The sequence below is a fragment of the Arachis ipaensis genome, chromosome B4, assembly GCF_059453495.1.
Source record: "Arachis ipaensis isolate K30076 ecotype BB chromosome B4, ASM5945349v1, whole genome shotgun sequence".
Taxonomy (NCBI): Eukaryota; Viridiplantae; Streptophyta; class Magnoliopsida; order Fabales; family Fabaceae; genus Arachis; species Arachis ipaensis.
The window spans coordinates 724,100-739,346 of NC_142439.1; the positions used below are offsets into that span (position 1 = coordinate 724,100).

A 15,247-nucleotide genomic window follows, 5' to 3' on the forward strand; every position below is an offset into this window, starting at 1 on the left:
CCCGGTGGAACCCGGTTCAACCCGGCGGGTTTTGATGAAAACCGGTGACCCGGCCGGGTGACGTGACCCGGTCCGGGTTGGGAATTTTTTTTTTTTTTTTTTATTCCTAAGCAAAACGGCGTCGTTCTAATGCATATTTCCCCCCTCCCCAAACTGAACTGAAACCTCAAACCCTAATGGCTATCCCCCCCTTCCCCCATTGCCTCGCCCTCACGCCCTCACCTCACATCTCCTGATCTCTCTAATGGCGTCTGAGAAGAGTTCTCACTTCTCACTTCTCTGACTCTCTGAGACTTTGAGAGTCTAACTTCATCAACCTCGTCGTCACTCTCAGTCTCGCGTCGTCCTCGTCGTCACCCCCCTGCCAACCTCGTCGTCGTCACTCTCAGTCTCGCGTGGTCCTCGTCGGCTCTGTTCATCAAGTCGCGGCCTCACCTCTCGTCGGCGCTGTTCATCAAGTCGCGGCCTCACCTCTCGTCGGCGCTGTTCATCAAGTCGCGGCCTCACCTCTCGTCGTCACTCTCAGTCTCGGGTGGTCCTCATCAGCGCTGTTCATCAACTAGCTCAGAAAGCTCAGAACGCTTCTGCGGCCTCACCTCTCCGTCACTCACAGTCTCTGCCTCAGTTCCTCTGCTCCCTCAGGTCAGTGCCTCTGCTATTGACCTATTGTTATGGAATCTGTTGATAAATTTGATTTTTTAGAGTAGTTCTTGAATTGTATTGTTGCTGGATTCTGGTGGGTAATTTGGTATCTGTTGAATTGAATTATATTGTTGCTGGTTGGTAATTTGGTCTCTGCTTCGGATCCTTGGCATTTGTCAAAAAATTTCTTCATTTTGCTCTCTAGTCCTTTGATTCTTGTCTTGAATCTGCCTTTCCGATCTTTCTCAGTTGAGAGGCACTTCAATTCTGTTGCATTGTTCTTGTCTTCTTGAATTGTATTTTCCCTGTTTGTTGCTGGTTGCTGCTGTTGCTAGTTGCTGTGTTGGTAATTTGGTATATAGTTTTTTAGTTGCTGGTTGTTTAGAGTTGCTGTTAGTTGAATCAGAAAACTTTGGTGTTGTTGTTTACTGCTGGTTTGTTTAGACTTTAGACTTTGGAGTTGTTGTTAGTTGAATCAGGATTCAGGAAACTTTGGTGAAATGGTGGTGGTGGTTGTTGGGTTGCTTAAAAACTGATTTAAGCAAATCCTGTTGCTGAAAATATTTTTGGTTTTTTTGCTAGAATTTTAAAAATGGCTTCATCTCAAACACCATCAGAAACGCCACCATCTCAAGAACAAGCATCATCAGCAACTCCTACCCCTGATCTTACCACTAAAAGAGTTTATAACAATAGAGGAAAGACTGATCCAGCTTGGGGTCATTGTAAACAAATTGTGGAAAAAACAGGGAAAATTACTATGATGTGCATATATTGTGACAAACCTGTTAGGGGAGGTGGGATTAATCGATTTAAGTATCACTTGGCTGGAAAAGGAGGAGATGTTGAGAAGTGCAAAAAGGTTCCACCTGCTGTTGCTCATCAATTTGGGCAAAGTATTGAAGAATTTATGAATAAGAAAAGGAAAACTCAAGAAAATTATGCAGAAAGTTATGGAGCATGTGATGATGTTGAAAGAGAATTTGATAGAATGGAAGAGGTTGAAGCACGACAGCAACAACTCCAACATTCAAGGACAAGGTTGCCACCACCTGCAGCTAGGAAAGGGAAAAAGACTACTGGAATAGAGACTTTTTTCCCATCTTCAACAACACCTGGAGCCCAACCAACGATAAAAAGTGTATTGCAAAGTAAAGAAATTGTGGAAAAATGTGACATTGCCATTGCAAAGTGGATGGTTGATGCTTCTGTGCCATTTAATGCAGTTAATTCAGCATATTACCAACCAATGATTGATGCTATTGCAAACATGGGTGCAGGATATAAAGGTCCAAACTTTGGTAGAGTTCGTGGGTATTTGTTGAGTAAGTTGGTGGAGGATGTGAAAAAGATGATTGAACAGTATCGTGAAATTTGGAAGCGAACTGGATGTACTATAATGGCTGATGGATGGACTGATCGTTGTAGGCGCACTTTAATTAACTTCTTGGTTTATTGTCCTAAAGGAACTATCTTCCTAAAGTCTGTTGATGCTTCTCATGCCTCCAAGACTGCTGAATTATTGTTTAGGCTTTTTAAGGATGTTGTCAACTTTGTCGGTCCTGAAAATGTTGTTCATATAGTGACGGATAATGCTGCAAATTATGTTGCTGCTGGAAGGTTGTTGGAAGCTGAATTCCCTAAGTTGTATTGGTCTCCTTGTGCTGCGCATTGTATTAATTTGATGTTGCAAGATATTGGAAAGTTGAATGAAGTCAGTGAGACAGTTTCACATGCTTCAAAGATTACTAAATACATATATAATCATTGTCATCCACTGTATCTTATGAGGAAGTTTACCGGTGGACGAGAAATACTTCGTCCAGCTCCAACTCGCTTTGCTACCAATTTCATAGCTTTGCAGAGTATTCTGGCTCAAAAAGATGCATTAAGAGCTATGGTAACTTCTAAAGAATGGACAATCTCAGCCTACTCCAAAGAAGCTAAAGCTAAAACATTTGTGGATCAAGTTTTAGACTCTAAGTTTTGGAATCAATGTACAGATGTTGTCAAGCTTACTGAGCCACTTGTTCGTGTGCTTCGTATTGTGGATAGTGAAGATAAAGCTGCAATGGGTTTTCTTTATCAAGCTTTTAATATGGCTAGAGAAGAGATGGTGAAGAGGTTTCGACGAAGAAAGAAGATTGTGGAGCCTTACTTGAAGATTTTGGATACTCGTTGGGATTCACAACTTAAAAGAAATCTTCATGCTGCTGGCTATTGGTTAAACCCTGCTTTTCGATTCAATGCTGCTGAATTTGAAAAACATATGCAAACCACTTCTGGCCTACTAGATGTAATTGAGAAATATTCATATGATGATCCAGAATTGAATACTAAGTTGACAAGTGAGAAGAGAATATATTCTAATGCTGAAGATGATTTTGGAAGACAATCTGCACTGCGTGAACGAAGTACAGTGATGCCAGGTAAATATTTTATTTAGTTTTATCTTTCTTTATTCGTTAATTTATTTAGAAAAGCTATTTGTAATGCATTGCCTCTTTTGATTTTAAGACCAATGGTGGGAATCTTATGGAACTGGAGCACCAAATTTACAAAAGTTAGCCATTCGTGTTTTAAGTCAAACTTGTAGTTCTTCTGGTTGTGAGCGAAATTGGAGTATTTTTGAACACATCCACACAAAGAAGAGGAATCGGTTAGAACACCAAAAGCTTAATGATCTTGTTTTCGTTCATTATAACTTGAGGCTACAACAAAGGTATCTTCTATAATTATTTATCTAATTTTAAAAAGTATTGTTCATTAAAATTTAATCTTTAGTTTAGTAATTACATAACTTGATAACATAGGAATCTAATGAGAAAGCAAAGCTATGATCCAATTTGTCTTGATACATTTAATGAGCATTCGGATTGGATATTGGAAGATTCACCGCCGTTTTTAACTCCTGAAGAGGTTGATGCTCTACGAAATGATTTGGCAAATATGTCCATTCAACCAACTTTGGATGATCTAGGTAAATTCTTCAATTGCTTGAATATTTTAATCGTCAGTTGCTATTATGAATTATTCTTGATATTGATTTGTCAAAAATACACAAATGTAGATCAATTAAATTTGGAAGATGACCAAGATAATGATGGACCAAGTAACAATGCTATGGAAGATATGGATACAAATCAAAATGAGGGAAATGTTGATCAAGCTCCTAATTTGCCCTATGAAGATGTTGATGCCGACTTTGAGCTCACCCCTTGGACTTGATTTAATGATTGTGTTATCTTTAACTTGCTCTAGTTGATTTAAACTGAGAACATATTTTGTACTAAAAACTAGTTTATTAACTCTTCCTTTAGATTATTAGTTATGTTTAAGACTTGATATTTGATTATTAATGTTTGTAAGACTCGCATTTTAAGTTTTAAGACATTATTTCAATTTTATTAATATAATTTTATATTTTTTTAGTTATGACCGGGTTAACCGGGTGAATTAGTGACCCACCGGTTGAACCAGTAACCCGATGACCCGGTCATATGACCGGGTTGATTACCGGTTCGGTTCTGATAACTATGCTATTTGGTAATAAATTAAAACAAATTATAAAAATCTAATTTATTCTCATTTTTTTCATTTAAAAAACTTGAGATAAAAAATACAATTAAAAAAATTTTATTATGAAAAATTAACAAGAGTAATGAAAGAAAAAATAAAAAATAAGTTGTATTCTTTGTTAGTATCTCAGTGTCCTTCCTGTCAAATCTGTCAAATACGATTTTGTGTCTCTGTATCCATGTCTTTATATCTCTATAAACAAACACATCCTAACTGTTCTGGGGCTTACCTAGAACCGAATGATTGGGTTTCGAAGGGAAGGCCCAAACGTTAAAGGAGGGTGGTCTCCGACTTGTTCGAGTCTGGGAGCCGCCGTCCAAGTTGTGTGTTGTGAAGAATGGGGGTGGTACCTGCAAAGACACTCTGATGCCTAAGTCAGCAAAGGGATAAGCAGATTTTGAATGAATTGGAACTCTATTTTACCTGAGTCTGTCAGTGTATTTATAGGTGATGATCCAATAACCACCATTGAAGTAGTTCCACTTCCGAAGGTGTATAACTGTCCCTTTATCTTAGGGTTGTTGGGATATCTCTTCTAGAAGTGGTTGAAAGATTTTTAGATAAGTGTTGGCTGCCTTCCGGCGTTGACTCTGACCTCTTTAAGGAGTTCGGACAAACAATGAAGGTTAACCTTTTGGATTGGGCCTCTTAGCTTAGTTTGGGCTTGGCTTATTACTTGGTCAGGGTATGAACACTAACCATCCAAAACTAAAAACAAAAAGCAATTCAAGTATTCAGCACTAAGGGTTGGACTGTGGTTTGAGCTATCCCATAGACCCATCCCCCCCTACACCCCAACAAACAAAAACCCAAAAAAATAAACAAAATTAAAACCTAAATAGTAAATAGTTCACTTTGTGTTGAGTAGCAAATAGACTGCCTCTAATAACCAGACTGTTAGAGCGTTTCTGGCAAATTTAGGTCCAGAATGTTGGGTGTATGTCTATGGCTAAAGTGTTGAGCGCATTTTAACTCATATACCTTCACACTTTTCTTTCAGCTTTGAGAAGTAAGGTGTGATGCTTAAGTCACCTTTTGCTATCTCAAAAAGGGCACATATCTCTGGTAATTGATAGAATCAAGTATCTATGCTCTAAAGTCTATTTCATTTCATTACGCATTCAAAATTTGGTGTAACAAATGGAAAGTACATGTGTGTTGGCAAATGTAGGATTCCCTCTTCTCTATTCTGGGAAAGGATCCATAAATGAGTTGCAACTTATTCTTGGATTTAAGGAGAGCCACAATTCGATTGAGAGTTACACAAAATAAGTGTATCCATACAATAACTTTTTTAAAAATGGTGAAAGCATATAACACTATTAACACTTCAAACTCTATTAACAATTCACAATTTAGCAACTCAATAATTCGTTCTTTCGTTTAGGAGCTAAAATTCTTTAACAGCATTCATCAATTAATAAAGAGCTGAAAACAACATCTACTTAATGGGCAAATTTCTTGAACACCAGATCCTATTTATTAAGTAGCTCTTCCTAGCGACACCCTGCATAAATTTCTGCAACATTTTTTGAGTAAATTTAGCTAGTTATATATCTTCCCATGCATGATACCGATACACCATCGTTATAATTGATGATTAGCGAAAAATCAAAAGCATATGCACGTACAAACATTTTTCAGCAATATCAGCTACTTACACATAGAATATAGTTAACTGTCTGGCAAAATTGTCAAAGCACCTTATGCTCTCTACAGACCACAGCTACAAGATAAATGTAATTCTTTTGTACTAACAGAAAAGGATCTGGATTCTCTAAAGTTGTATTGCCACTTTAAAAAAAATATATATACTATTAATCACCATTGAATTAAGATAGTGGAGCTCACAGATAATAAATATTACAAATTTAAATATGATTAAAACATCACTTTATTACTTTACTAACATTGTCACTTTAGAGGATTTTTTTTCCGCTGGAAAAAATGCTAATTTATTCTTTGCATCTATCTGGGTATAGTTAATTGGTTGGCAAAATAGTAAAAGCACCTCATGCTGCCTACATGCCCTCATTAATAACCACAATATCTCAAATTTATGTCACTGCAAAGTGACTTCTCCAGAGTCCTGATATTCAACTCACTGACCTAGTGTGATAATTTGAATGAGATTCGAATAATACTTTATGAGGCAACCGAGTGTAATTTTGGGGGTTGGGTGTTGTGCTGACTTACGAGGTTGACCGTAAAAAAGTTTATCCTTTTGGTGGGTGAAGTTCTCACCTTATTAACAAGACAGGTTTGACCGCTTTGGGACAATATGAAGCAGGGTGATGGTCGTATGATACGGGGCCATGAAAGTCACTTTGGTTCAAATGTCATATGAAAGAAAGATATAACGTTATATTTTTCCCCTTTTATAGAGGTTGAATAATGGAAATGAAGCCCCTGCCTTCCACGGTTCCACCCACCCACTCCTCACCCGCAAACGGTTCCTCCATTTTGAGCAATTACCGGATATAGATAATACTGTAATCGCCATCCTTTAGAATTACAATACCCATAATTGAATGCAAATGGCGAGTCTCATACTCCTACAACTTAATATTCCAGTCACCAAACCTTTCACCTTTTAACCCACTAATCATATATTCCATGAGAGTAATGAATACCAAGTACTCTAATGAGTAAATGAAATTTTGTTCCTTCTCTAGTTCGATAACAGGACCAGAATGAGAATAGTACTACCACAAATTTCCAATATCAGAATTCCACCTTTCCACCACACAAAAATGAGTGCAGGTAATGTGTTTGAGACTGAGACCAAGATAGACATCCAAAAAATGCATGAAAGGGAGCAATCAAAATGGTGCATCTCCAACTCCACAAGAAGCATAAACAAAATCAAAGTCGAAAACGAAGGAAATGCAAATAGTGTAGCTAAGCGTGCTAAGTGCTAACACAGAAAAGACGATGAGAATTGAATATATGGATTCTTCGATTAATGCGAAGGCATTCCCATATTGTCATCCAAAAAATACAGAAAAGAAAAGTCATTGATTGATATGATATGACAGAAAGAGAAATACAAAAGAGAAAAGGGGGAAGGGGATTAAGATTACTAGGAAGGGAGGGGTCTGGGGGGAGGAGGGAGCAGCTGATGGAGATTGTGAGAAATCTGAGTCTGCTGAGGGACGCCATGCGTAATGAAGGGGTGTGAGAGCAGCCTCGAAGCAGTCCACCTTCTAGAAGGATCCCTCTGCAGACACCGCGACACGAAATCCCTAAAATCAGGCGACGCCGTGTGCGGCGCCTCCGGTGGCTGAGACATACAAATCGCGCACATCAAGCTGGCCCAGTCCCCCTGCCTCCCAACCGCGAAGGGGAACCTCCCCATGTAGAACTCCAAAATGCTCACCCCCAGGCTCCATATGTCTCCGGCGTAGGCGTCGTACTGTCCGTCATTGATGTCCGTGTTGATCCTCTCCGGTGACATGTACGCGATCGTCCCCACCGACGAGTTGCAGGGATCCATCGTCTGGTTCAGGATCCTCCCAACGCCAAAGTCAGCGATCTTCACCTGCCTCCGTGAGTTGACCAGCAGGTTCGACGGCTTGATGTCGCGGTGCACGATGTGGCGGCGGTGCAGGTAGGCCAGACCCCTCAAGATCTGGCGAGCCAGATCCGCCAGGTGATTCTCCTGAGGGATGTGTTTCCCTTCCAAGGAGCCTTCGTCCATGAACTCCAGAAGCACCTGGATCTCACCGTTGTGGTCGTACATGTCGTGGCACTTCACCACGTTCTGATCGTCCACATCCCGCAGGATCTGGATCTCGCGGTGGATCTGCCGACGCACCGAATCCTCGTGGTGACCGTAGATCACCTTCAGGGCATAAACGCGGTTCGTCGTGCGGTGGAGGACCTTGTAGACGGTGCCGCCGCTGCCGCTCCCGATGCGATTCAGGCGCTCCAGCTCGGAGAAGGGGATGATCTGGTGGCCGCTAGGTCCGGAGCTGGGGGCGGAGGTAGGAGGGAGTGGGAGGGGCACGGCGAGGTTGGTGTCCCGCTGCGGAAGCGGCAGGGTGAGGTCCTTGCGGCGGCGGCGGTCCCTGCTGTTGTTGTTGTTGATTTGGTGGTGGTGATGGTTGTTGATGGCGTTGGGCGGTGGAGATTGACTGGGCCTCATCTCAGATATCATATATGAATCAATTGATTTTTTTCCTTTTGTTCTGCGTATTTATCTCTTCGGGCTACCAACAAGATCACAAGTTATCATAGCGTCTTCATGTTGTTGTCAAATCCATCCCATGAACACAACTCCTCGAAGACTATTATTAGAGGAGAAGCTTCTAGGAACTGGATGAACAAGGGGATTTGATTTGCAATTGTTTGCTGGAAAGAAAGAAATAAAGTAAACTATTAAAATATAAGAAAAATTAAAAGGGCGGAAGAAAATAGGATTTTATTTTTTGTTTGTGTGGAAAATTATATAGACGACGACGAAGAGGGGAAAAAAAAAAAAAGGAAAAGGGAATGTGTATTGGGGTCGAGAGAAAGAGAAATGAGATTGATATGAAGGAGAGAAAAGGGGGAATAGGGTGAGGTTGGTATCGAAAGAGAGGAGAGAATCGAGAATTTAAAAGAGAATGGGGTCCACGCGCCACCAGGGCCCGTGTGTAACGTGGACCAATCAGCACTCAGCACCATTCTCGTGGGCCTCAATGCGCGTACAAATGGGAGAGAGAAATATAGAGTTATAGACACTACATTTAACCTGGCTGCTCTCAAGTCTCAACATTTCATTAAAACTTCTCTCTTTCTTCATTTATTTATGTTTTCTATTTTAAGATAAACTATCAAATTCTATCCAATTTTTTAAAATAAAAATAACTTTTATTTAAAAAAGTATTTATACATTTAATTAAAAATTTTATAAAAATATTTAAATAAATATTTCAAAAATACATACAAAATATCAAATTAAAATTTAATGTCTACAATTTTTAATTATTTTTTAAATGTATTTTTATCTATTGACAATAAAAATTTTAAAAGAATCTATTTCGTATAAAATTATTAAAATTTAAAAGTAAAATTATTTTATTTTCTAATTATACTTAAAAAGAATCCTATTAAATTTTATTTTTAAAATATATATTTAATATTAATATTTTTACTATATTTTAAAATATTTTGTAAATATTTTTGTCTTTAAAAAAAGTATAATATATTTTTGTGAGCGTATAAAATAATTCGGAGATAGTTTTTTTAATTTATCTATTATTTTATTTTATATGCTTTGATAACCCCGAATATGTCATTTTCTCTTTTGTATTAAATTAATTATCACATCAAAATTCAAACCACCAAACACAATTCTCTTCTCTCTCTACACCACCTCCAAGGCTAATCCTAGGGTTCATGATGTGTCTACTTCAACTGCATGCCTTCTTCCGCCCCAATCCATGTATATGCAGCAATGAGAAAATATATGTAGGTTATTATTTATATTTGCATCTAAGTGTCTAATCTAAATATATTACTATTTTATAATGGATCTAAAACAATAAAAGTAATAAATATTAGAAAAAATAATACTTATATCATTTTTAAGGGGCCCATTTTTAGTATAACTTTCGGTATAAAACTATTTTAAGATAATATACATTCTTTTTTTTTAATTTTCATTGTATTTATTTATATTTAAGAATAAAAGGTGTATTAAAAAAAGCAGTATAAATAACATAACTCCAAACAAACAGGATTTGGATTCTCTAAAGTTTGAATTTTACTTTAGAGAGTAAAGTGTGATCTTCTACCCTTGAATAGTTTCTCTTTCATATTTATTATTAGTCCCACCTATGAAATCAATAGTAAGAGATCACACTTTACTCTCTAAAGTGAAATTCAAACTTTAGAAAATCCAAATCCAAACATTATACGATCACTTAAAAACAAAGTAGATGGTTGGCGTAAATATCAATAACGTGAGGACATAATAATACAGATTAATCTTTTCTTTGGTAATGGACAATGATTGAATGAAGACAGGCTCCAAAAAAAAAAATGGAAAGAAGAAAATAATAGGCAAGTAATTAAGTGAGGTAACCTATGAATAAGTAATTTTTTATTAAGATAATAATTCATGAATTTAGATATCCTCTTAAAATTTTGTTACAATTTGAAATAATAGCAATTAATTAACTTCTCTTAAATGATATTAGATTTTAATAGTTATTATTTCATTCCCTTCATTTTCAAATAATCATTCATAATTTTAAAAATCATATATAAACAAAAAAAAACCAGTTATTCATATAAAATATATGTTAAAATTTAAAATATAAAATTTATATTAAAAAATTAAATAATATATGTATTTCTATATATAAATATATAATAGATCATTTTTTATGTGCACATATAAAATTCTTTTTAAGTTTAAATATGAACTTTGGTACTTGTTTAAAAGATCTTTAAAAAAATTTATTAAAATTAAAAATGATCGTCTGCATAAATGTAAAGAATCTATGGAAAACATTATCATGAGTAATAATACATTCTCCTAATCTACTCTATTAATAATTCTCCTAATATTTGACAAAATACAATTGAATGAAAATGTCAATTCATTAAATCCGATATCTTGGAAAAATAAAATTCATTCACAATTTTCTATAGTGATTAAGACCAATATTAGAAAGATATGTATGAAGGATTTATATTATTTTATACATTTATGTATTTAATTTTTTATACATTTTTAATATATTATATTTTAACATATAATTTATTTAGGTGATTAATTTTTTTTCACATCTAACATAATTATTTTTTAATGGTTAAAAGATGATCCATTAACTTTAATAGAATTTGATATGTATCTTATATTTCGGTCAGGAAATTAAACAGTAACAAATTGTACAACTCGAAAGAATTAAAATAAACTCGGTTACAAGATACAGTTAGTCAAATATTATCATAAAAACGTTATTATAAAAAATAGTATTTATGACCTAACTTAAAATATCGAAACAAACTCCAACAACCAATAAGCCAATCATTTATAAAAAACGAGAGTCTAAATTCGGCGAAGACAGGTTTCATAACCTTTATTCTTGATATTCTTTATCTTACTTAAAAGACTTCCTCTTACTTGAGCGTCGGAATATCTTTAGCAGGTATTTCCGTCGCAGAGTTCGAGCCAAGCCGTCATATAGCTCTCCTTCACAAGTTGCACATTGCTCGGAGGGACCGCTATAGCTCGGTGATTCTCAGACGGACGAATCATTTGGCGCCCACCGCGGGGCCAAACATAGAAACCCCACTGAATTTAAATCTCTTTTTTTAGCTTCACACTTTGTTTTTGCAGGTTTACTAATCCTCAAGTATGGCTGATAACGGGATCCATCAACCCACGCAAGCCGAACTCCTAGCTCAGATTGCCAAACTTCAAGCGGAAGTTCGAAAGATAGCCGAACTATCATCTAAAAGCCAAAACAAAAAAATATGGCGAGGGAGACCCCAAGACCTCAAACACGGGCAATGCGCAATCACGAGAAGCCGAACCACAAAAGACCATATCACCAAAAGAAAAGCTGACAATAGACAATCCTTTCTCAAAGGATATTGTCAAATTTCAAATGTCGAAGAACTTTGTTCTACCAACCGCTATCAAGTCAGACGAGGGATTCAGTGACCCCCATGTCCACATCAAAAATTTCAATCTATGATGTTTTTTAGTGGTGCCTCTGAACCTATTCTTTGCCAAGCTTTTCTTACTTTTCTAGATGGTGCTGCATTACTTTTAGTTTTCTAAGTTACCTGCAGGTTCAATTTCTTCTTTTGAAGAACTGGCGAGATCTTTCATTGATTCTTTTGTCGCGTCAAGAATATATGTACATAGGTCAGGCTACCTAAGCACCATCAAACAGGGGCAGCATGAGAGTTTAAAGGACTATATGACGCGATTTGCCAACGCAACCATGGAAATCCCCGATTTAAGCCCAAAGGTCCACTTGCATGCCCTCAAAAGCGGCCTCCAACCTGGCAAGTTCCAAGAGACGATTGCAGTCACAAAACCGAAGATATTGGCTGAGTTCCAAGAAAAAAACTGCCAGACAAATGGAAATCGAAGAGCTCTGTGAAGCTCGAAGGTCGGACGAGCAACAACCCAGAAGGGAGGAAGAAAAAACCTTTAGACCACCAAACAACAAAGAGCCAAAGAAATCATTTAAGCTCACCCCGAAGTTCGACACTTACACAAGGTTCAACACCAAGAGAGAGAACGTAATAAAAGAAATCCTCCACGCAAAAATAATAAAGCCACCTAACCGAGCAGGAAACTACCAAGATCAGAGGTTTGTTGACAAATCAAAACATTGTGCCTTCCACCAGAAGTTTGGTCACATCACAGACGAATGTATGATAGCCAAAGACCTACTCGAGAGATTAGCACGACAAGGTCTTCTGGACAAGTATGTTGAGGGAAGGAAGAACAGGGAAAGCAACCAAGAACGAGAAGAGCGCCAACAAAGCCCAGAAGAAAAGGACAAGGGCAAGTGGACTAACCCCAATCCGCCAAGAGGAGTTATAAACTGTATATCCGGGGGGATTCGCAGGAGGGGGTGAAACGAACACGGCCCGTAAGCGGAGTTATCGGGTGATGTTAGCAATCGAGGGAACAACACCCCCAAGTAAGGGGGACACAACAGATATGGAGATAACTTTCACTCAGTTCGATCTCGCTTCATCAAGTCCAAACCTCGATGATCTAGTGGTAATTTCTATCCAAACAGAAGAATTATTGGTAATAAAAGTCTTATTAGACCCAGGTAGTAGTGCAGATGTATTATTTTATTCAACTTTTCAAAAAATGAAACTATCTGAAAAGGCTATACAACCTTCATCTGGAGAACTGGTCGGGTTCTCCGGGAAGAGAGTCCCAATACAGGGCCACATATGGTTAAAAACAACAATGAGCAAGAGCCCATTATCAAAGACGATTGACGTTCAGTACCTCATAGTTGACTGCCTCAGTCTTTATAATATTATTCTCGGAAGACCTGCTCTGAATGCCTTCAAAGTAGTAGTATCTACTTTACATTTGTGTGTTAAATTTCAGGTACAGAAAAACAAGATAGCAACGGTACACGCCGACTACCAAGAAGCTCGGCAATGCTGCAATACGAGTGATGAAGGCCAAACGTGGGTTTGGAATTTCACAAAATATAGTTTCGTTGAAAGTATAGTTCCAAACCAACAATTGACTCTCAATCAAAGTTTAAATAAAGATAAGTCACAATTCAAATCAAATTGACCAGGAGTTTTAAGTCTCGGGTCATTCTCTCTAAGAATTGCAATGAAGTGCTCAATTATTGGCTATGAAGTAATGGGGTTTTTTGGATCACAATTGACAAGAAATGTAAATGATAATAAAATAAAGATGCACGCAAGGAATTGCTCATCTTTAGGAAAACGACAAACATCATTGATCATTTTGACATCTTCAGGAAAACGACACATCTCATCGGCAAGAGTCATATACGGGAACAATTTAGACCACAAAGTCTTTATGTGATCATCGTCATGGTATCCATGAAGCCTCTTATGAGATTCGGAAGCCGATTCCACTAGTTGCAGATCAACAGAATCTTCACCCTTGGCCTCAACAACCTCAGTAGTCTTACCCCCTAGGCTGTCCCCTTCTCCATTTTCGAGCTGGATTCACCTCGGATTGCACAGCAACAGCACCACCATCCTTATCAACATTAGTAGTTGACCCTTCCTTCTCATTTTTTCTTCTCTGACTAAAGAACGATTTCAACCCAGCAGTCATTATCGTAGGAACCTTCTCAGTTACACAAAAACAACAAACCAAACCATCATAAGCAACCAAATGGGTATACGAAAAGCACATTACCAAGCCAAATTACCTATGTAATCCAACACAGCTTCTTTATCTGACTCCCACTTCAATAATTCTGCAACAGATAATAATTCTTTTGACTCCAACATTTCTAATAAAAACCCCATGACAACGTTATCGTCAGGAAACCTATCGTCGACATCCAAAACCTGAACAGGTTTCGAGGACCATGAAACAGGAAACCTCTCCGCTAGAAATTCATTCACATAGAACGGAAACTCCTCCTCTACACTTCTAACCTTTACAAACATAGTTTTAAAATCCTTAAAGGACGATTTGTACAGGGCAAATATGGACCGACTTGGGTGACTACTTAAGTTCACCCACAAACCACGCCTAACCCCCTTGGCCTGAAAGAGAGAAAAGAAAAGCTTGAGTGACGGAGGATGCTCTAATATCTCCATCAGGATTTCAAATGCCCGAATGAACCCCAAGGAGTTAGGTTACAAGTGAGAAGGAGCACAATTCAACCAATACAATACCCCACGCTCAAAATCTGTAAAAGGGAACCTAACACCTAATTTTGTAAACAAACAGCTATACAAATAAAAATACGACCAGTCGTTTACCCTCTCACACACACGATCGTCTTCCCCGCAAGGCAACACTTCTATTCCCACCTGACTACCATGCCTAACCTATACATTAGATCCCAGTACCTTAACCGACTCGACATCATTAAACCGAGACACACAACTTTTCACTTTTTCATTAACCCAACTACAAGGGTCATCCTCCTGAATAGCAACTTCAGTTTTTTCCATTTCTCAAAATAAAGAAACAAAACAGAAGCAAAAGACACTAGAATAATTTTTTCAACACCAACCTTTGCTACTCATCCTCTGAAAAAAGAAGAAACAATGTACTCTTTCTATCCAATAGCCAAACGAAACAGGGCACTAACTTAGCATATCCAAGGTAATAAAGTATGCAGAAACGAAACGGTTTTTTTTCTCTTGATAACGGTTTCCAGATCTCAACCATTCAATCAACCACCCCCCATCCAATAGCCAGGGGCACATCGAAACTCGTGCCATATTTTCCATCATATTCATACACCTGGCGCAGAAAACTAAGCGTGCATTAATTACAAAACCATTTCTATTATGGGAGAAACTAAGGCAAGTTCGGGGGCTA

The 15,247-nt window shown here is 37.7% G+C and overlaps 2 protein-coding genes across 2 annotated transcripts; one reads left to right on the forward strand and one right to left on the reverse strand.

Moving 5' to 3' along the window:
- The first annotated feature begins 307 nt into the window (after positions 1 to 307).
- Positions 308 to 4,016, forward strand: LOC148566429 (uncharacterized). The gene is made up of 5 exons (XM_088483764.1): positions 308 to 642; positions 1,225 to 3,071; positions 3,160 to 3,364; positions 3,456 to 3,622; positions 3,713 to 4,016. Exons 2-5 carry the CDS (start codon positions 1,235 to 1,237, stop codon positions 3,868 to 3,870), a joined length of 2,367 nt encoding a protein of 788 aa, XP_088339890.1. The 5' UTR covers positions 308 to 642; positions 1,225 to 1,234; the 3' UTR covers positions 3,871 to 4,016.
- A 3,129-nt stretch (positions 4,017 to 7,145) lies between these two features.
- Positions 7,146 to 8,789, reverse strand: LOC107638369 (mitogen-activated protein kinase kinase 4). Its single transcript, XM_016341607.3, has one exon. The coding sequence runs from the start codon at positions 8,378 to 8,380 to the stop codon at positions 7,304 to 7,306; it is 1,077 nt and encodes a 358-aa protein (XP_016197093.1). The 5' UTR covers positions 8,381 to 8,789; the 3' UTR covers positions 7,146 to 7,303.
- Between the last annotated feature and the right edge of the window lie 6,458 nt (positions 8,790 to 15,247).

Excerpts from the sequence above, each read along its gene's own strand:
- LOC148566429 (XM_088483764.1), top strand. The coding sequence starts at position 1,235 with ATGGCTTCATCTCAAACACCATCAGAAACGCCACCATCTCAAGAACAA. Across the intron at positions 3,072-3,159 it reads ACGAAGTACAGTGATGCCAG|ACCAATGGTGGGAATCTTAT; the intron begins GTAAATATTTTA and ends TTTGATTTTAAG. Across the intron at positions 3,365-3,455 it reads AACTTGAGGCTACAACAAAG|GAATCTAATGAGAAAGCAAA; the intron begins GTATCTTCTATA and ends TTGATAACATAG.
- LOC107638369 (XM_016341607.3), bottom strand. The coding sequence starts at position 8,380 with ATGATATCTGAGATGAGGCCCAGTCAATCTCCACCGCCCAACGCCATC.